This window comes from Macrotis lagotis, chromosome 2 (genome assembly GCF_037893015.1).
Source record: "Macrotis lagotis isolate mMagLag1 chromosome 2, bilby.v1.9.chrom.fasta, whole genome shotgun sequence".
Lineage (NCBI taxonomy): Eukaryota > Metazoa > Chordata > Mammalia > Peramelemorphia > Peramelidae > Macrotis > Macrotis lagotis.
Window position 1 is genome coordinate 139,261,977 of NC_133659.1, and position 23,111 is coordinate 139,285,087.

The following is a 23,111-nucleotide window of genomic DNA, read 5'->3' on the forward strand; positions in this document are numbered from 1 at the left end:
GTTAGGTGTTGCACAAGATCTGGAGTCAAGAGGACTTGAGTTCAACTCTGATTTCAGACACTTAATTGTTTAACTGTATGACCTTGTACAAGTCACTTAATCTCAATGTCTTGCCAAAACAACAACAACAAAAAGATTGGAGTCAGATTGGTAGATCTTAAACATCAGTCTAAAGAGTTTGGCAGTTTGTTTTTTTTTTTTTAATGTGGTGGGAGAGTTGAGATATGATCAGAGCTGAATTTTAGCAATTTTAAAAATTTAAATTTTTCATATACCTGAGAGCCATTCTGTCATAGTATATAATGACAATACCTGGGAGTTAGAAAGTCATAGACTAGTCCTTCCTCTGACACATGCTGGCTGTGAGAAGAAGGGACAGTTACTTGATTTCTCAATGGGCTAGACAACTGTCTTGAAACTCTTAAAGCTTTTTGCAGAGCAAGGGTCAATTTGCATTGGTGCAAAGAAGAGCTCAATCCCATTTTCTCTCTCTACCCCACCACTTCAATCCAGTTTATATCTATTAATTATCTCCTATGTACTGAGTACTGGGCAAAATAAGAGTTTGGGGAAAAGTTAAAAGCACTTTGTAGACCTAAAGACTATTAAATTATTTAAGATTTTGGTAGATAGTAGATCATCTTTTTAATGTTCATTGATTAAAATATATTTATTAATTATTTCTCTCACATTTGTAAAGCTAAATGATGGAAATTTATAAAATAAATTAGAAAACTAAATATTTTTCCTTTTGGTGAATTTTATCTGTTCATTGATTTCCCTTTGTAAATGTTTGTTTACAGGTCACTGCAATCAAATCAGATTATTTAAATAGGTTTCAATGAGCAAAGGATGTTGAGGGTGACTGATTTATGTTTGTTTGATATTCTAACACTAAATATCTTTTAATAATTTTCTTTAGGTCAACCTAAAGGATGGGTGAAGATACTCAAAAGACTACTCAATCACTATGTTGAAATAAAATCTGTCCACTAAAGTGTTGACCAGGTTTCAGTGTTTTATTTAGACTGGATAGCAGCAACTTCTGATTTTTCTTCTACTTCTGAATGGCCGGGAAGAAGGCAGAAATCAGATTAATCCCTGGAACTAAACTTTTTCTCAGACTTCTCCTTCGATACTGCAAAATAAAGATTACATTGGTTAGTAATTAAAATTGCAAAGGTAAATATTTGGACTCTTGGAGGCCATTTTGAACTTTAAGGTTTTCACAAATTGCAATCTGTCTTGGATGGAAATAGGTTTCCCATTACTTTTTCATGTTCTCCTACTAGTAGAAGGCATTCTCTAAAGCAGAAATGAATATATATTCTTTTCTATTAAGAATTATTGACTAATAGAAGAAGGAAACAATTACATCACAAGTAAAAAAACTTATTTGACTTTGAATATTTTTTTAGAGAGAAAACTGTATTTAAAAAGTTAAACTTGCCTGACTTGAAAATTAATAAATTTATAAAAAGCTCATATTAATAGTATAACTAATATATGTATATATGTATATGTATATACATATGTTATATATAGTTGCATAATATTAGCAGATGTACAATTAAGAATTTCTACTCATAGTAAGATATAGTAGATTCATTTCCTAACTGATGGATACTCCTTCATTTTCCTTCCTCCTACTCTGCTTTAACCTAATTTAATATAGAATTGAGATATTATATATGTTTATATATACATTTATTTGTGTGTATAATATCTTGATTCCAAATTTGAATTGGGAAAAGGAAATGGGGGAGCAGAAAGAGAAGAGGAAAGGTAGAGAAGAAGGAGAGCAAGTGAGGAGAGAGAGAGAAAAAGAGAGAGAGAGAGAGAGAGAGAGGATGATGATGATGAAGAGAAAGGATTAGAAAGTATTACTCTATCCCTCTGATCATAGCATCTTGATTACTTGTACTGCTGCTTCATCTTGGGTCATCTCTTATCACTATTTTTTTTACAGAGTCCATCACTTCTTTATTGTTTTTAACTTTTTATTTAATATTTATTTATTCTCATTTTGTACAAATAATTTTTTTATACATTAGTAAAATATTCTCATTTAAGAGTAAACAAAATACCCCCTCCTCCCAAAAATATAGACTTGCTTGAACAATAAAGGGGAGAGGAAAAAAATTAAAATTAAAATTAAAAAATAGTAATAATTATAGGTATGGCCAGGTGGTGCAGTGGATGAAGCACCAGCCCTGGAGCCAGGAGCACTCAAGCCCATGTCCAGCACTGTACATCCAACAATCACCCAGCTGTGTGACATGCAAGCCAACCCCACTGCCCTGCAAAAACCAAAAAAAAAAAAAGAAAAAAAGACCCCAAATAAAATAAAATAATAATAATAGTAGAGGCAGCTGGGTGGCAGACAGAACACTGGCCCTTGAGCCAGGAGCACCCGGGTCTAAATTCAGCCTCAGACACCCAACGATCACACTGCTATGGGGCCCCAGGCAGGCCACCCAGCCCCACTTGCCCTGTACTCTCCCCCCAAATAATAATAATAATAATAATAATAATAATAATAATAATAATAATAATAATAATAATAATAAATGTGCTTCAGTCTGTGTTCCAATACCACCAACCCTGTCACGGGTAGATCACATTCTTTATGATAAGTCCATCACAAAAGTTACTTCCATATTTTTCCACTGTTGCCAATGTTGATCGCAACTCCCTCCTTTTGTATTTCTCCACTACCATGTATTATTTCTTCTCTTTCCTTTCACTCTGACTCTGCTGTAGGGTAGCTGAGTGGTACAGCAGACAGCTCCCTGGCCCTGGGGCCAAGAGGCCCCAAGCCCCCATACAACCCCTTAGGCCCAGCATCTACCCAGTCCAATGGTCCCAGACAGGCCATCCAATCCCAGCCCTTGCAAGAAGTATTCACACCCCCACCCCTTCCCCCATCCACCCCCCTCTCCTTCTTACTCCAGATGTCTATACCCCATTGAGTATATATGCTGTTTCCTCTCCTAGCCACCTCTGATGAGGGCAAAGATTCCCTCATTCCCCCTTGCCTTCCCCCCATTCCATATCATTGCAATAGCTCATTGTAATAAAGAAAAATCTTACTATATGAAATATCTTGGCCTATTCTCCCTCTCCTTTTTCCCATTACATTTTCCTTTTTTCTATTGATTCCATTTTTACACCATATTTTATCTTCAAATTCATCTTTCTCTTGTGCTTCATCTATAAAATCTCCTTCTATCTACTCTGTTAATTGAGAAGGTTCATGAGTATTATCAGTGTCATTTTTCTATACAGGAATACATGCAGTCCATCATCATTAAGTCCCTCATATTTTCCCCTTCTCCTCCACTCTCTATGCTTCACCTGAGTCCTGTATTTGAAAATCAAACCTTCTGTTCAGCTCTGGCCATTCCAACAGGAACATTTGAAATTCCCCTGGCTCATTGAAAGTCCATCTTTTTCCCTGGAAGAGGACATTCAGTTTTTCTGGGTAGTTGATTCTCGGTTGCATTCTAAGCTCTTTTGCCTTCTGGTATATTATATTCCAAGCCCTATGAGCTTTTCATGTAGTTGCTGCTAAGTCCTGTGAGATCCTGATTGCAGCTCCACGGTATTTGAATTGTGTCCTTCTGGTTGCTTGTGATATTTTCTCTTTGACTTAGGAGTTCTGGAATTTTGGCTATAATTTTCCTGGGGTTTTTTTTTTTTTTGGGATCTCTTTCTCCAGGGGATCGGTGGATTCTCTCCATTTCTATTTTGCCCTCTGCTTCTAGGATATCAGGGCAATTTTCCTGTAGTAATTCTTTGAGAATGATGTCAAGGCTCTTTTCCTGATCATGACTTTCAGGTATTCCAATAATTTTTAAATTATCTTTACTAAATCTGTTTTCCATATCAGTTGTTTTTTCAATGAGATGTTTCACATTTTCTTCTAATTTTTCATTCATTTGGTTTTGAAGTATTGAGTCCTGATTTCTCATAAGTTCAGCAATCTCCCTGAGTTCTATTCTTTGTTTGAAGGATTTGTTTTCCTCAGAGAGCTTTCTTATCTCTTTTTCCATCTGTCCAATTTTGCTTTTTTAAAGCATTCTTCTCCTCAATAACTTTTTGAACTGTTTTGTCCATTTGACCCAAGCTGGTTTTTAGCATGCTAATTTCTTCAGCATTTTTTTTTGGACTTCCTTGACTAAGCTGCTGACTTCATTTTCATGTTTTTCCTGCATCTCTCTCATTTCTTTTCCCAGTTTTTCTTCTATCTCCCTCATTTGAGTTTCAAAGTCTTTTTTGAGCTGTGTTATAGCCTGAGCCCAATTTCTGTTTTTCTTGGAGTCTTTAGATGCAGGAGCTTGTGCTTCCTCATCTTCAGACTGAGTGTTTTGATCTTTCTTGGGCTCACAGGCAAAATATTTCTCAATGGTGTTCCTCTTGTTTCTCTGCTTGCTCATTTTCCCAGCCTAAGACTGGTTTTGGGGTGCTTCCTGAGAGTTTGCGACACTCCCACAAGGATCTCAGTGTGTGAGGCTCTGTCCTTCCTCCTGGTCTGTGAATGACCATAAGCGCCCCCCTCTGCCACAGGGCTGAGGTGGGGGGCCCTGTTGTTTTATGGGGGGGAGCCTAGACTGCAATCAGGATCTGAATGTGGTCAGAACCCCAGAGGCCTGTTCCAGGGGCAGAGGACAGAGCTTGGCAGTCTCTCTTCACTCCCTTTCCTAGGTTCAATGGGCTCATGTCCTGGGGGCTCCTGCTTACCCACTCTGCCTGCTTCTCTTTCCTGGATCTGGACCACCTTGGCCATGCTGCTAGCTGTGTGTCCTGAGGGCTGGGCTTCACGTGCTCGCTCTGGCAGAGATCACCCCTCTGTTCCCCCAAGTTGTGCCCAGTGCTCCCCCGGGGTGTAGATCAGGAAACTCCCCGGCTGCTGTGAGCCCTACTCCCTGGGGCTGCCTTCAGGAGGCTGAAGTTCTTTCGCTCTGGTGGGCCAGGGGCCATCCCTCTGGCCTGCCATCCCTCTGGTAGGCCACCCCTCCAACCCCAGGGAGCAGAGCCTTTCTGCTCTTTTCCAGGTTACTTTGAGTAGGAGAACTGTCTCACTGGGTCCCTCTGTGGGTTCTGTCTCTGGAAAATTTAGAGTCCTTAGTTTATAAGTTTTATGAGAGAGTGTCTAAGAGATGATCCTCTCTTGTCACCATCTTGGCTCCGCCCCCCCCTTATCACTATTAATAATAAATCACAGCTCTTCTGCTACTTCATATAATTTTAAAAATTTATTCTGAATGTTTTAGCAATAGCAACCCCCCCAGAAAGAAATTCCCCCACACTGCCACTGTAACTATAGGTACAATATTGTCATGTGGGCTAAATAAAATAAATCTGAGAAAGGAGTTTTCTTACATTTACTCCAACATTCTTTCTTATCTTAATTAAAACAATTGATATCTCTGATTTTTGGAAATTGCCTCCATTATTCAAAGAGAAGGTTTATGTTTCCCCTTACAACCAAATCAGTCATTAAAACTGGGTTAATATAGTGCAAAGAGTCAAATTCTAGTTCTTATCTTACCATCCATTTTGTGTGATCAGAAGCAAGGGTTAGAAAAATGACTTTCTAGGTCTCAGTTCCTTCATCTATAAATCAAGGGTATTGAACAAGATGAACTAAAGGATTTCTTTCAATTCCATGATTATATGATATGATTATTACCAACAAGTAAGTAGTTTCTTAGGACTTCATAATCTACCTTTTTTTAGTGAATCTTTAGTTGTTTCTCAGGATAATTTTCTTTTTTATTTTTTTATTTAAATGAGGAAATGAGGAGATTAAGAGACTTTCACATGAGTCATTCATTGGTCAAGTAAGAATCATACTCTGAAATCATCTAAGACCTGACATAAGATCTCCTCTAAATGCCTTGGATAGAATAGATAATATATTTTTGTTGATTCTATTCCTTGCATTCAACATTCATAATTCATATTATTTTAATCAATCAACATTTATTAAGTGTCTATTATATGCCAGGTACAGAAAAACAATATAGTGGATCTTCATCTATTTGAGGTTACAGATTTAATTGGCTGACATGTTTTTGTTTTTGCAGGGCAATTGGAGTTAAGTGACTCCCCCAGGATCACATAGCTAGTAAGTGTTGGAAGCTGAATTTGAACTCAGGTCCTTCTGATTCCATGGCCAATCCTCTATCCACCACACTACCTAATTGCCCCTGAATGACATCTAAAGAGCTAATTTTCAGCAGCAAAATGTTCATGTATTTAAGACTGGAAGGGACCATAGAGATCATAGTCCAACTTCCTCATTTTATAGGTGAGATCCAGTACTGGTGACATATTCATATTCAAATATTGTAACTGTGCTGCCTAAGAATTTACAAAGCACAGATATGTAAGTGGTAAAAGTGACTACAAAATTAGTTTTCTTTCCTTATATCAAATAACTTCTCAACTCATTCCTTCTTCTAAATCATGTCTTTTATCTCCCTGTCAAACCAGAAGAAATTGCATTACTATTTCATATTTTCTTCTTGCTAGTATATAAGGACAGTCCTAGCATTTTTTCCCCTTGTATACAGGGTGATCTATCAGAATTATTTACTGAAACAAAAACATTTCTGGAAAATCAAATGATAAATTATATCTTTTGTCTCTGAATGCATATTTTGCTATCCTGCACATTTCAAGAAAATGATTAAAGTATCTGAGCTTAGTTTGTACAAATATAAAATCTTGGAGTTGAATGAACCTTGGAGATCTCTCGGTCTAAAAAACCTTCATTTTAGGTGTTTTTTTTTCCAAGGCAAATGGGGTTAAGTGGCTTGCCCAAGGCCACACAGTTAGGTAATTATTAAATGTCTGAGACCGGATTTGAACCCAGGTACTCCTGACTCCAAGGCTCGTGCTTTATCCACTAGGCCACCTAGCCGCCCCTAAACCTTCATTTTAAAGAGGGAATAACTGAGACCTGGAGAGGGGAAGTTGTGTAGCTAATTAGTAGTATAGCTTTGATGTGTACCTTTGTCATATTGATAATTGTCAGTTTTGTATTTCAGACTTGTTTTCCCTTGACACTAACAAAGTTCCAGATCTCTTCCTTGTTATCAATGTTTAACTCAGAGAATGAAAATTATTTTATTAATATGACTAATCAAAATAAAAGTAGGAATACAGATCTAATACCTCAAATCATTCATGTAATGCAGTCTCTGTCAGTAGGCTAGTTCATTGACTAGAAGACTCCCATTACATCTAGATTATCTAATAACTTGCATCATTCACTCAGGTAATCAAGAGTAGACCTTTATTAAATTCTTTGGGCTTTTTCTACTATCAAATGGTTTTTCTTCCACTCGAGTTATTGGCAGAGGCGATAGCTTATTTGAATTACTCATGGTCTCATTAATTCCATGAACTGAAAATTAAAACCCTAATATTTTCTTTATAAAATAATATTTTTGATTTAATGAGGTTCTTAAATCAAAAGAAAGAAAGGAAGAAAGGGGTGGTTAGGTGGTGCAGTGTATAGAGCACCGGCTCTGGAGTCAGGAGTACCTGAGTTCAAATCTGGCCTAGCTGTGTGGCCTTGGGCAAGCCACTTAACCCCATTGCCTTGCAAAAAACAAAGAAAGGAAGATTTAATGAGGTTCTTGGTGACAATATTCTAACATTAATGTAATAATCTACATAATAATGTGATTATTTTACACATTACCTTTCATGGTATATATATCTCAGAACTATAATCCAGAATTAATATCTTTCTCAACAAAATAACTCAAACTTTATTTAATATTATCATAACTGAAGTGTATTCTAGCTTTATCTCTCTCTCTCTCTCTCTCTCTCTCTCTCTCTCTCTTTTTAAGATTTTTTGCAAGGTAAATGGGGTTAAGTGGCTTGCCCAAGGCCACACATCTAGGTAATTATTAAGTGTCTGAGACAGGATTTGAACCCAGGTACTCTTGACTCCAAGGCTGGTGCTTTATCCACTATGCCACCTAGCCGCCCCCTAGCTTTATCTCTTAATACAATAGAATAGGAACAATGAACTATAGAACTGGATGGGGCCTTATATATCAATCAGAAATGTAGAACTGAAAAATTAAATGATCATTTAATTCTCTACTTTGCTATCCTGCCTCATTAATACTAATCCAGCCATATACGGAGTAGGCAGTTAAGATTTTAAGAGTCTAAGTAACTTGCTCAAGTCAGTTACAATCTAATTAAATCATCCTCGCCCATCTTATTTTTTTCTTGTTTTCAGTTTGATGCCATGTATAGAAGGAATACAAAAATCACTCTTGGTTTAAATTGTCTCTTCCTAGTAACATCTGATTTAGGAGACTATTTTAAAACATACAATGTGAAAGTCATCAAATTTAGCTAAGTCTTTAAAATTGACTAATAGTGGGTCCTAGTGAAGGGATAGGACTTAAGAGCTGAGAGAAACCATGATGATTATATAATCCAATCACTCCTCCCCTTAATTCTTCAGTTAAGGAAACTGAGTTTTATGTAGTCATTTGCCATGGGGTCACATATGTTATAAGAGATCTGATACCTCAGCCCAGGTCTGTTGAATTTAAATGGGATGCTTTTTTTCCATTACCTTATACTATAAGTAAAAAATTATAAGTATTTATAAGTAAAAACTCTTGTGTACATCTGCTGAAATTATTGACCACACGCAGATATCATACTGCAGTAAATACCATGGGACTTGTAACAAAAATAACAATAATTATAATAATAATGAAAACCTCCAAGTAGAGGTTATAAAGACTCTCAGAGATATCATTTGGAGTTGTCTGGTTTTCTAAACAAGTAAATGAATATGAGGCAGGAAGCTATAATAGACACAGCTTTATTATTTTAATAAGATAAATCTTTGTTTTCACTTTATCTCTGCCTACTTAACTCCTAATCTCTATGTCATTATTTTAGACACACATTCAGTATGAGAGTTTAGAATATAAGTATATAGGATAGAATATTTCAGGTACAATATGTTCTGGATACAAAAGAGAAAGTGGAAAGTATTACAAATCAAAATAAGGAATAGAACATTCTGAAAAGCAATCTGAAAAATAAACAATATTTATATGAACCTCTTTTATGGTGGCAAAGAATTGGAACATAAAGGAGTACTCATTGATTGGGAAATAAATAAATTATGGCATATGTATGTGCTTTAAGAAATGATGAAAGAGATGGTTTTAGAAAAACCTGGAAGACTTGTCTGAACTGATGCAAAGTGAAGTGAGCAGAACCAAGAGAACAATTTGTACTATAATAGTACTGTGAAAGAAAAAACAATCTTGAAAGACTCAAAAATTCCAATTGACCTGATGAAACCAAACATAGTTTCAAAAGATTCATGATAAGACTTGCTGTCAACTTAAAGAGATGTAATAAACTCTAGTTGCAATATCGTTCAACATATCATAATTAACAGGGGAAATTGTTTTGCTTAACTATATTTGTGTGCAAATATACATTCATGTAACAAGTTTTTTTCTTTATTTCTTAATAGGTGAGGCAGGTAGAGTTGGGAGACAATTTGAAATTGAAAAGTAAAATAAAATTGAATATTAAAAATACATTAAAAATGAACAAGAATTCCTAATACATAGCTTACTTGTGAATGCTGAACACGACCTCCCTTCTTCTTTCCTTGGAAATTTTCTGAAGACTCCTTATGTGCATCTGCACCAATGAGGGGAAGAAATCTCAAACTTGTGGGACTTGGAACCTGGAAAGTGAAAATGAATAGCTAATATGATACAAAATTTTCTGACTTCATGATTCTTTCATTTACACAACCTTTTCCCCCTTCTACTCCCAGTGCTACCTACTTAAGCATGTTTCACTGAGGTGTACTGAATCTGTTTTTTTTCCTCCTTTCCCCTTTGTAACTTATACTTTTGTATTTTTGCATTGGGACTAAAGTGGAATTCCTTCCTAGTCCCAGGGATCTGTCCATGGTGTTGTTTTTTGGGGGAATCTTCTCAAATACTTGATCATACCAGTTCCTAGATCTTGGGCATTACCCAGTGGCCATTTGCAGCATTGCCTTACTTTTACCATTTAGAATTGTTTGTCCTTTATTATGATTATTTATAAATGGTTGTCTTATTAGCCTACTAGACTTTTCTTCTTATCTAAGTGTAATATTCCCCTGTCCCTCAGTTCCTCCTATCCAATATCTAGCACAGTGTTCTGCATTTAATAAATTTGTGTTGACTGATATAATTTTATATGGAAAGTGTTTATAATAAACATGACAATTTTACCTAAATGAATCTATCAGTGCCATACCAATAAAACTATCAAAATTATTTTATAGAACTGGAAAAATAATAACTATTCATCTGGAAGAATAAAAGTTTAAAGATACCAAGGAGATCAATGGAAAAAAATGTGAAGGAGGTCAGCTTAACTTTACCATATATCAAACTGTATCATAAAGTGGTAAGCTTCAAAACAATAAGATACTGGCTAAGAAATAGTGGTGGATCAATGGAATAGATTAGACACACAAAAATGTAGTAAATCATCACAGTAATCTAAAATTTGATAAGTAAACAAAGACTCAAACTTTTGGAACAAGAACTCATTCTTTGACAAAAACTTCTAGGGAAGCTAGAAAACTATTGTAGATCAACATATTTTTATTGTATATTAAGATAAATCAAAATAGTTATGATTTAGTCATAAAGGGTAATAAAATGAACAAATTAGGAGAGTAAAGAATAATTTACCTCTCAGATCCATGGAGAATTTAATGTCCAAACAAGAGATAGAGAGCTTTATAAGATGTAAAATGTATTATTTTGATTTTATTAAATTAAAAAGGCTTTGCACAAACAAAACCAATACAACTGAGATTAGAAGAAAGGCAGAACATTTTTACAGCAAATGTTTCTGATAAAGGCCTCATTTGAACCAAGTCAAATTTATAAGAATACAAGGCATTCTTCAATTGACAAATGGTCAAAGAATATGAAAATGCACATTTTGGATGTAGATATAAAAGCTATCCAAAAATCATGTGAAAAAATTCAATCACTGCTTCAAATTAAAACAATTCTGAGGTACTACCTCATGCCTATCAAATTGACTGATTTTTCAGAAAAGGAAAATAATAAATGTTGGATGGGATGAGGGAAATTAGTACACTAAACACTGTTGGTAGAATTGTAAACCATTGTTGGTCAAGTATTCTAGAGAGTAATTTGAAACTATGACCAAAAGTTATGCATATGATTTGATCCAGTAACAGTATTATGAGGTCTGTATCTCAAAGATATTTTTTTTAAAAAAGGGGGGGGAAGGACCTATTTGTACAAAAATATTCATGGCAATTCTTTTGGAGTAGCAAAAGAATTGGAAATCAAGGAGATGCACCTCAATTGGGGAATGGCTAGACAAGATGTGATATATGATTTGTGATGGAATGCTATTATGCTTTAAGAAATAACAAGCAGGATGATTTCAGAAAAACCTCAAAAGATTTATATGAATTGATGCAAATGAAGTGAGTGGAACCAGGAGAACAATAGACACAATAACAATAACATTGCATGATGATCCATTGTGAATGATTTAGGTATTCTCAAGCAATTTAATTTCAAAGATAATTTCAAAGCATTCATGATGAAAGATGCTATCCATTTCCAGAGAAAGAACTGATAGAGTCTGAAAGCAGATTGAAGCATATTATTTTTCACTTTATTTTTTTGTGTTTTTTTCTTTTTTGGTCTATATATCTTCTTTTTAGCATGACTAATATAGAAATATGTTTTACATGATCAAACATGTATAATCTATGACAAATTGCTTACATTTTAAGGGAGGAAAATAGGAACAAGGGAGGGAGCAAACTTGAAATTAAAGATTTTTTAAAATGAATGTTAAAAATTGTCTTTATATGTAACTGGAAAAATAAAATATTAAAAAGAAAAAGAGAAAGACAGACAGAGACAGAGAGAGAAAGAAAGGGAGGGTGGGTTAGGAGGAGGAAAACGAAAAGGAAAATAGTTTAAGGAAGTCTTTTTTTTCAGCATTTTTTTAGATATCCTAAATTACTTTTTAAGATAAAGAACTTGAAAAATGTTTGTGGGCAGCAGGGAGGGATTAGTAAAATAGGAAAGTGACGCAGTCTAGTTTTGTCTAGAATTCTATTGTTTTGAAATGTTTCATCTGAATTACTTCTATCTTCCTAAAGAAATTTTAAGTTTATTGAAGATAGGAATGTTTTACACATAATTTATATCAATATGAATAGCATTCAGGTGAATGTGCATGGAGTAGATTTTCAATAAATAAATATTGATTATTTGAGGGGTTTCACTTTAAAATCATGAGAGAATTTGATTACTATGTTAAAAAGGAAAAGTAGCTTAAAAAAATTTACCCTATATATAGGTAGAGAACCAAATATAATCCCAGCATCTCTGTTTCCTGACTTGGTACTTTCCAAAACATGTCTTCTAATCTGCAAAAGAAAAGAATGATTGAATATCTATATATGTTCTATGGAAAACTCACACTTAATTAATAGATCCCAGTGGTGATGACAGAAATGTTAGGTCCCCATATGGAATGATATTCATCAAGTATAAATAGAATTCAAAAGGAAATGAATTATGCAAGTAACAAATATCCACAGGGACAATGGCCCCTGCTAAATGCTTATGATGTTCAAAGGAACTGAATTTGACCTTAACTTTAAAAAATAAACTCTTCTGCTTGATTGTCATCCTGAAGAAGTCACAAAACCAAAAGGTAGAGCAGAAAGGGAGCTCAGAGTCTGCCTAGTCCCAGATCTTTATTCTATAGATGAGGAAACTGAGTCCCAAAGAAGTTAAGTGATTTGTTAAAAAAATCACAGATATTAAGTACCAAGAATAAGATTTGTATCCAGATCCCTTGATTCCAGAGCTAGTGCTCTTTCAAATTTTGTTCATTTAGAAGCAGATGGTTCAGTAAGACTGGTTAAATAATTTAATTACAATTATATGACTTCCCTTTTATTAAGAGAATATATAAGTAGTATGAATTGTAGTGAAAATTCATTAGTTGTGCTGCACATAAAAATAGCTAATGAAGTTCTTGTCAACTCTAAGCCAAATATTTAATGCTACTTGAAGTTTCAAAAGATGTTTTAAAAATAGTATGAATAACATATACCTTTCTGTGTATCACTTTTACAGACAAAAAGAATGTTTATGACTGAGAAAAAGTCTTCTGAGTCTTGCTTTTCTTAACACATGTATACATCTAGGAAGGCAAAAATTAAGGGACAGAAAGAGTAAAATTACCTTAGGAGAAGAAAGAGCTTTGAAAAACTTAAAATCTTGATCAACATCAAAGGGTTTGGTAATTGGATGCCGGAACAGTAATGAGAATGAACTCATTTTCCTCCATCTGCAAAAAAAGATATAAATAAAAACATAAATGTTAGCAGTTAATTTTACTTATGTATATCTGAGCATAAAATCTCAATACTGATCTTTTAAAATTCACTAACTTAGCTTCAAACAAATCTTTAGGAAACTACTGCTGATGCTACTGCCTATTTCACTCAACTTCATAAAAACATTGAATCTTAAGACTTGAAAAGAACTGCAATGGTCATTTAGTCCTCTCATTCCTAAAGCAAAAATTCCTTAAGTGGTCCTGTTTTCCCTTTCCCTACCCAAAGTAAACCACAGGGTTTTTCCTTTTTATATTCAGAACATAACCACTATGCCACATTTAAATTATGGTTCCAATGATTACTAGTCCCACTGCCCAGAGAAAACAACATAGTTTCTCTAACCAATTTGCATATTTTAGTATATGGTAGAAAATAATGCATGGCAGATTTTGGAAAACCACTAGTTCATGAACTGTGGCTGACTCTTGGTTTATTTTCATCTGGTTCAAACCAAGTTTTCTAAAACAAAGTGCCTGGCTATCTTTTCTTTCCATTCAACCCACCATCGTACTTTAAAAATTCAATTGGGTACATACAAAAATATGATTTTAAAAATCTTTAGTGATAATATAATTTTAAATATAGCTCCCAGGAAAAAAATGTTGTTCCAGGAAAAAAAAGATTCCCTCCTCCCCCCCACACACTATGGGCCAGTTATTATGTAATAGTAATAACAAGACATGAAATATAGCATCCTGGCAGGTGAGAGGAAAACTTCAAAGATCGCTTATATGGTTATTCAGTTTTAGGAAAAGATTGACAAAATTCAGGTTATTTTAAAAAAGAAAAAAACCTAAAAAATAGAAATTAAAAACAACCCTACTTTATCAGTGACAGCATGATGTAATGTGTTTGTGTGTGTGTGTGTGTGTGTGTGTGTGTGTGTGTGTGTGTGTGTGTAAAATCATTGAATTTGGAATCATAGGTCCTGGGTTTAAATTTCAGCACTAATATTCACATACTCTGTAACTTAGGACAAGTAACTTCACTTCTGTAGATCTCAGTACCCTCAACTATAAAATTAGTAGGTTAGGCTTTTTTTTAAGGTCATTTTTCAGTTTAAAATTAAGGATGATGCCATGAAAGTTTTAATAGAGAAGATATTCCTTGAAAGTCACATAGAATTTGACTTGGTGAAAGGAAAGAAGGAAGATATTCCAGGGACAAGAGTGATACTTACGAAAAACAAGGAGGAAACAAACAGTTTATTCTACTGACATTGGAGAGATTTATCTTATATGGAACAGGAAGACTTGGATTGGGAAATATTGAGAGAAAAAGTTGAATAACTTTGTTTGAACTAGATTATGGAGGTCAGAAATATAAATAGTACTTTTAATAAATGGAATATTAAGATCTTAGATGGGAGAGGAAATCCAAGGTTATCACCCTATAACGGGAGAGATCTTGGGATACTTGTCCAGCAGGATAGAAGAGATACCATAATATTACTAGGGAGGCTATCACCTGGGTGTATAATATATCCATTACAGGGGAAGAGTTTATTTGGAGGCATCTGTTATTCTAATATCTACTTATTCTTGCCAACAAGTCCTAAATTCAGTTATTTCAGCTTCCAAGGCATGCATATGTGACTGAATTGTAAATATAAGAATACCAAAATGCACAATGTTTAAAAATCATTCTTAAAATACCCTTTGCATCTATTTCACCTTATGTGCCCTGAGACAAAATCCAAATCCCCTCCAGGACTTTAGTTACAGTTAAGAGGGAATCAAAGGGGGACAGCTAGGTGGCAAAATAGATAGAACACTGGCCCTGGATTCAGGAGGAACTGGGTTCAAATGTGACCTTAGACACTTAATAATTGCCTAGCTATGTGACCTTGGGCAAATCACTCTTAATCCCATTGCTTTAAATAAAATTAAAAAAAGAGGGAATCAAGGAAGTTTAGATGCTATCCTAAATAATTGGGAGGCATTAGCAATTTTTAAGCAAGAATGTGAAATGATCAAATACTTAGGATATTAATATGGTGATGTATATAGAATGAAATGGAGTGAGGTGAGGGGCAATTCAAAAGTTATTGAAATTAATATATATAGTTTTTCAATTGAATATATATATCATGCTACTATATGCTACTTTCAGAACTACAGTGATTTTGAGAAGGAAGTGTGTGTGTGTGTGTGTGTGTGTGTGTGTGTGTGTGTGAGAGAGAGAGAGAGAGAGAGAGAGAGAGAGAGAGAGGCTAAATCAAAGAGAGAACTTTTTTAAAAATAAAATAATCCCTTGGTTTTTACAAATTTGTGTCATTTGATAGATCCCCCCAGCCTGAAAATATACTCCTATTGTATATTTACAGTATTAATACATTCCCACATATGGCACACGTATATTACATATCATACATAAAGATTTTCACAATTTAATATAACTTCCATTATTTTATTTAAAATAGTTTATAGTCTTCCACTCTCATAACTGTCCTAAATAAAAAATGTTATCTTACTTGTCACGGTCAAATACAAGAGGATATTCATATTTCTGTTTCTTTTCTACGTATTTGCTTTCTTCTTTTACAACTATTGGGTGTTCACTAACATCACAAGGCAAGATGAAGTCAGTTACTTGATTCAGTTCAAATGTCCTGCGCTGTCCAAAGTAGCCACAGTAATGTCCATTACGGGCATGCCAAACCCTGGAGGAAGTGAAGAGAATGAAACATATATACATATACATATATACATATATATATATATATATACACACAAACACAAATATAGCTGCTTATGAAACCATTTTTGTACTTTTTATTGCTCCTTTAGTTTTGAAAATATTTTATCTCTTAGATATCAAATTCCTATCCCATACAACTTATTTTGGTTTGTTTCTACAAGGCAATGGGGTAAAGTGACTTGCCCAAGGTCATGCAACTAAGTATTAACTATCTGAGGCCGAATTTGAACTCCTGACTCCAGGGAAGATGCTTTCTCTACTGTGCCAACTAGCTGTTCCCTCCCCCTTCTCCCCCCACCATGCAATTCTGTAAGACAATTCACAAAAAGCATATACTACTTTTGGTCTATGCAGCACTATTCATTTATTTAGTAAAGGAGAGACCTAAGGGAGAGAATACTTAAGTGATTTCTCTCAAATGATGTGCATAGCCAAGCTGGAGTGACTAGAATTCAAGATTACTGATAGAACATATATCAGCTTAATCAAACCATAAAATTAACCTTTTTCTTTGAAAAAAATATTCTTTAGGGCCTCTCACATTATTATTCTATGAAGGTAGTGACAATCAACAAGCACTTATTGACCTCCAACTATGTTCCAAGCACTTCTAGGCATTGGGGATACACGGAGAAAAAAAACCAGTCCCATCTCTCTAAGAGTTTATATTCTATCTTATAATTATATTCATTTTCAGTTATTAGTCTCTGAAAAAAAAGGATGACATAGTAAATCAGTTGCTATGGAATATATTTCGATATCACTTTATCCAAGGTTTTTCTTTTACAAAATATAACTAAGGGGAATCCCCGGTAAAAATCCTTATCTCTATCTAATGAGACTGTATAGTGACATTTGGGGAAGTTTTCCTTTATTTTCTTATCTCATTTCAAAGTTCTAAAGGAGAGCAGGATGGATCCACTCATCATGGGCCCAACGTGGGAGATCTTAGAATGAAGATTTGACCAAAGCCAGAGTCTCTAGACTATGGCAAATTCTAACAAGAGAATACAAATAGCTCCAAAATTAAACTATAAGGATTAATACTAGCCTATTCTGTCATTGAAAAGTATGAGTTTCAAAATATGGATGGTCTGCCTTAACCTCGTATGTTCTTAATATAGAGTCAGAAGACCTGGTTTTGAATTCTTGTTTGTCAACCACTAACTTCATAAAGTTGGAAAGGTTATCTCACCTTTTCCTTAATCTCTCTCCTCCCCACCCCACCCTCAAGACTCTGTAGTATCTTGTAACATTGTTGTAAAGCATAAATGAAATAATGTGAGTAAAGCTATTATCACTTTTAAAAGTCTAGAAATTCCAATAATATGAAAAACTATACACCTTTAGTGATGAATATCAACACCTTCAGTTTGCTTTGGGCCATTGCTAAAATCTCATCCTAGTGCTTAATTGTTGCTGTTCTCACTGGGAGTTCTCCAAGGTTCTGAACCTTCCTCTCTAATTCCCTTGAACCTTAATTTTTTGGGACTAGAATTCAGCCCCCAAAACCTTTATTTTCTCACTGACTTCCTGGTTCTGACTCAAACCTAATTTTCAACAGCACTAACTCCATGTGTAAAGGTCTATATATGTTTGTTTAATAAGATTTGAAAGTGAGGGTATTTAGAAATAACCTTTTTCACCTTTATTGTGAAAAGAAATGTGTCTGGTTTAACTATTTCCAGCAACACAATGATCTAAGACAATCTCAAAGGATTAATGAAGTATAACATCTGCCTCCCAAAAAAGAACTGATATTGACTGAATACAAAATGAAGCACGCTATTTTTCATTATCATTCTTTTTTTTTAATTGGAGTTCTTATCCAAAATTACTAATGTGGAAATGTCTTATGTGACTGTACATGTACAACCTATATCTGATTATCTGATTGTTTATTGCTTCAGGGAGAGGGAAGGATAGAATTTAGAACTCAAAACTTTAAGGCTGTGTTTAAAATTATTTTAAAATGTAATTGGGGAAAAATGAATATTATTTATTTAAAAAAAAGAAATGTATCTGGGATTGGCAGTTAGCAATCAGAAATAGTTCTGAACTTAGCAAGATAGAAAGAAATGATTTTAAAAATGAGTGATAAAAATTATTAGCACCCTTGCTGATAGGTAACTGAAATTTGGGTGAAGTACAGAGTAGAGGAGCCAGAGTTGTGAATAGCATTTTGTGTGTGCATGATACATTCTGGGTGGGTTGCATTCTGAATATCCCTAATAGTCAACTAGCAACATTACCACCAGACAATGCTAAATCAATCCTGAAGATTTGCTCCTAAACAGCAAGTCATTCAAGAACTAATGCTTTTTTTCTTGATTAGATAAGGATATATCAAGCTGATCAGAAAATTATGGCAAGGAAATAAACTATGAGTATATAAACTGGTTCACCAAGAAAGGATAGTATACTGGTAGGTATTTTATTTTCAGTATTGAAATTGGTGAAATTAGTTACTCTTTTTGTATCAACTCACAGTATTATATAGCAGTCTCTTCATTTTACAAATAAGGAAATTGAATTAAAATGACATATTTGAAGAGAAATGACAGCCGATTTAGTAGTAAAGCTAGAATTGTTTGCTTTCTTGATTCCTAGTTCACTGTTTTACCTACACTCCCATAAAAGTATGAATATTACACACTGGTTGCTTTTTGCTTTCAAATTAAGTTCAAACTCTGTAATTTACTTTCAAGCACCTTTAATTCTCTTGCTTCTCTTTTCCTCTAAGTCAGGGATTCTTAAGGTTTTTGTGTTATGGAATACTTTGGGAATCTGGTAAACTCTATGGAACCCTTCTCAGAAAGTTTTGGATACATAGATTAAAATATGGAGGATTACAAAGGAATTCAATTATGTTGAGATACAATTATTAACTTTTTAAAAAACTTTAAAAAAAGTTCACAGATCTCAAGGTTTAGAATTCTGTCATTCTCAGACAGTATTTCCTTATGTTGAATTTTTGACATGCTCAATGCTTGTAAATATATATACACACAGGATATACATGTATCCCTGTCTGTCTGTCTCTATTTCTATCTATGATACTACATGGGTTCCTTTTAGATAGATAGACAGATAGATAGATTCTATAAGGTATGCTTTATATTTGAGTTTGGGGAGTAGTAATTGCTCCATTAGTAGTCCAATGATCTATTCCAATGGGCTTTAGTTGCTATCATGGTTAGGATAGTTACCCTGAGTCCTTGAAGGCTATACTAGAAAAGCACAAGCTCTGGTTAATCCTAATAGAGTGGAAAGGCTGAACTATGGGTTCAACAACAGATGATCTCTCACTTAAAGTCCAGTCTAGCTAAATGTGCAAAGGCTCATCAATAGAAGATTGACTAACCAATGTTGCTAGTCACAGAAACTAATGAAGACCATCTACTAAAATGTAGGAGTAGTTGCAATCCAATTAAGGGAATGACATATAAATGCTCCAAAAACATAAACTTTTAAAGTAGTGATCACTTTACCTGCCATCATCTGTGACAGAAAACTGCCCTCCAAACTTCTTATATAATAATACACATATGCCTCTTTGTTCCTTCCTTCCTCCTTCCTTACCCATAGGAGTCTCTGAAGAATCTATCTGTTACATATGTATGTGTAAATAAATGTATGTGTATGCATTTGTAGGTATGTTTGTGTATGTATATGCTATATCACATGGGAAGGCGATTTTCAAATCTTAATACTTAAAAGGCTGTTATAATCACTTCTGGCTACAACCTGCTCACTTCCCTATATCATTTCTACTTTTCTACAAATCATATTTTCATGATATTCCTTAGATTTAGATCTGTTTCTCTGAGTTAATTTCCTTGTTTAGGTTCCTTATAATATGACAAAAGTAAACACTGTAGTATCATTTAAGGCCATTGAGAGCTTAGTAAAAAATTCTAAACTTAATGCCAGTCTCAAGAATCACATTTTTTTTCAGGTTGGAAGTCTGTGTCATTGGGATCATAAGTTTAGGGCATCAGTTCTTCCTTTACCTCTATCAAGTTCTTCCTTTACCTACCATAAATATCCTTTTATTGGAAATTGTTGTGTGCACTTACCTTACTGACCCATCAACAGAGGCGGTCAATACCACTTGTTTGTCTTCTACATAGATGACATTGACAACTTTCAAAGCATGCCCACGCCATGCAATTAGCTGCTTAAAGTTCTAAAGAGCAATAATATAATGAATTCTGTAACAAAAATATGATATATAATTCAACAAATGCTTATTCATTGATATATAGCATTTAAGATCTCCAAGGTATTTTCTCATAACCTCTCTCTGTGAGATAAGTAACAATTATTAATATACTCAATTTTATATTTAATGCACTGAGATTAAGCAAGTTTCCCATCATCATATAACTGCTAAGACTGTAATACAGAGCTTAATCCTGTCTCCGAACTTATGGGTCAAGAGCATTGCAACACTTTTGCTACTATGCTTTAGTATTTCTCAAGCAATACTTTATACAAATTACTAAAATAGAAAATCATGAGCAAAGTTGTCATCAACATAGTCAGACTTTCATCTGGAAAGAATAACAAATAGCAAAAAACTATGATTTAAGGGATGGAAGACAAGGCCCTGTCCAAAATATTTTCTTCCATTACTTGTCATGTTAGGGATTAAGTTTTTTTTCTAAATCACATCTTTTCTGTCTTCAAGAATTCATTATTGAAATTCAAATATTTTAAATACATAATCTACCTTAAGTTTTTGTAAGTTTAGGTCTAAAATAATTTCTTGTGGTGAGCAAGAGGGAAGACAATAATGGAAAATATGTTGAGAATAGAGTTTTTGAAAGGAAAAATAAAAGGAAGAGCCAAATAAATATATGGCTAAAGTTATTAACTTTTGTGGGACTTTAAGAATCCCAATGATGAGAGTAAATAACCAAAAATTGTAGCCAAGATTTTTTTCTCCAATGCCTTCCTGAGATCTGATTACTATCTATCCAGAGAGACAGAGCACTCAAAAGTATAGACTTCCAGCCCAATCTCTACCAAATGATCCTATAACATTGGGGCTGTCATTGGAAGCTAGGGGAACCTCTGTTCTGCTAAGGGCCAATTTGTTATTTATAGCATCATTCATAGGTCATATACAATTATCAACTTAAAAATGAGCTGGCTATATTTGGTCAAACATTTAATTTACCCCTAAAATATTCCTAGATTTATTGAATTTCAAGTCCCATCTGTGGTTGTCTTGGCAGCATCAGACTAAATGATTTTGTGGACCTTATATAGCCTATGGGCTTGACATTCCCTGACCCCGATCTAGAGGCTGAATTGCTTAAGATATTTGTCTAGAGCATCATCAGTAGCCTCTTGTTAAAAATGACTACAGCTTGACTGCTTGATAATTTTGCTTCATGATCAGATAAATGGCCCTTATTTTACTTGTCTGTTATTACCTTTTGTAGGTTCAAAGTACCATGGGATCTTAGATCTAGACCTAGAGGAGAACTTAAAGGGCTCTAGAGCAACACTCTCATTTTATAGATAAGAAGTTCAAGCCCTAAGTGGCTAAGTGACTTTTCTTTGTCATCTAATATTGGACCTGGATTGGATCTGGATACTAGTTAGAACAACAGTTTGAAAGGCTGAATTCCTTTAATTTATATATAGAGAGAGAGAGTCTTAAAAATGGGCCGGTGAGGGCTATTCCAGACAAACCCTGTCAGAGAGCAAAATTTCCCACACAAGGAAAGACCTTTTTCAACCAAAGTTCTTCAGATAGGGCTTAGGCATAGAATAGGAAATAGGTCTTTCAAGTTATGCCTGCCAATTTTTTCCTAGATTGTAATTATCTTAGGAAAAAGGTTTTGTTCTTTGTAAATATTCAATTTTCTACTTGGCATTATTTTGTTTCTTAGTTCCCTGTAAAAGTTCTTTTTGAAAAGGTCAACTTTGCCTTCGTGGAATTGGGATTCATATCACCCCTAAAATCTAAATGCAGAGGTATTGTTGGTTGTCCCATTGGCAGGAGCTTCAAGGGTTTGGTAATATCTAAAGTACTGGCAATTTTGGAGAGATATGAGGCCTCATGTAGGGTTCAACTGTAAGTATTCTTTCTTTCTTGGCATTCCCTTATCACCATCTCTCACTTTCCAATCTGCAATCCTAATAAAAAAAAATGGCTTCACTCTCCACATTACAGCATTCCTGAGTAGAATCCATAATAGGCAAAAGATGATTTCATTGAGAGCAGAGAGAATTTTATTAATATATAACAGAGGTCAGATTAAGGACTCTTTCCCCAAATAAATAGATCTTCTTAGGCATTCATGTCATCATTCCTAAAAGGTATTATATCCTTCATATTTAGAAATTTTTTTTCTTGTCTTTTAATTCAGATTTCGTGAATCCCTTTGGCTACAAAAATTAGAGTAAGATCCCTCCTGGGTTCCTCTGTTTGGGGGGCTTGGTACCTTGGTTCCCCTCTTTTCCTATTTTTCTACATAGGTATGCAGTAACGTCTTTCCATTCATTATGCTCTTTTATAATTAAATGTCCTATTTTTCATATTCACAGATTAAGTTGACCAGTTTTTTCAGGATCCCTTTTTGGAAAGATGTTATTGATCCTACCTTCCACAGACTATATTTATACAATGGAATAGTTTTAGGTCACTAGTGCTAAAGGACAGGTCTTATCTCTCTAATTTGCCAGTTCAAATAGTTAAGAAAAGATGACTTTTAAAAAAAAAACCTCAATTAAAATATTTAAAAATTAATTACACTCTTTAACTTACATAAATCACTTATCTTTTTTTTTTGATGATCTGTTACCTATATTTACCCTATCTGTAAAGTGGAAATAATATCTGATTGTTGTGAAGCTCAAATAAAATTGTTCAATGTTTATGGAAATAGTTTTTTTAAAACTATAA

At 34.2% G+C, this 23,111-nt stretch overlaps 1 protein-coding gene across 1 annotated transcript in view; it reads right to left on the bottom strand.

Annotated features, from left to right (window-relative positions):
- Window positions 1-1,000: 1,000 nt before the first annotated feature.
- WDR64 (WD repeat domain 64) overlaps window positions 1,001-23,111 on the bottom strand; it is a 189,447-nt gene continuing 167,336 nt past the window's right edge. The window contains exons 20-25 of the mRNA XM_074220912.1: window positions 20,269-20,378; window positions 15,963-16,151; window positions 13,332-13,437; window positions 12,425-12,505; window positions 9,647-9,760; window positions 1,001-1,138 (exon numbers count right to left, since the gene is read on the bottom strand). Of these exons, the coding sequence (XP_074077013.1) occupies window positions 1,058-1,138; window positions 9,647-9,760; window positions 12,425-12,505; window positions 13,332-13,437; window positions 15,963-16,151; window positions 20,269-20,378 (681 nt within the window). The 3' untranslated portion in view covers window positions 1,001-1,057. The remainder of the gene's footprint in view (window positions 1,139-9,646; window positions 9,761-12,424; window positions 12,506-13,331; window positions 13,438-15,962; window positions 16,152-20,268; window positions 20,379-23,111) is intronic.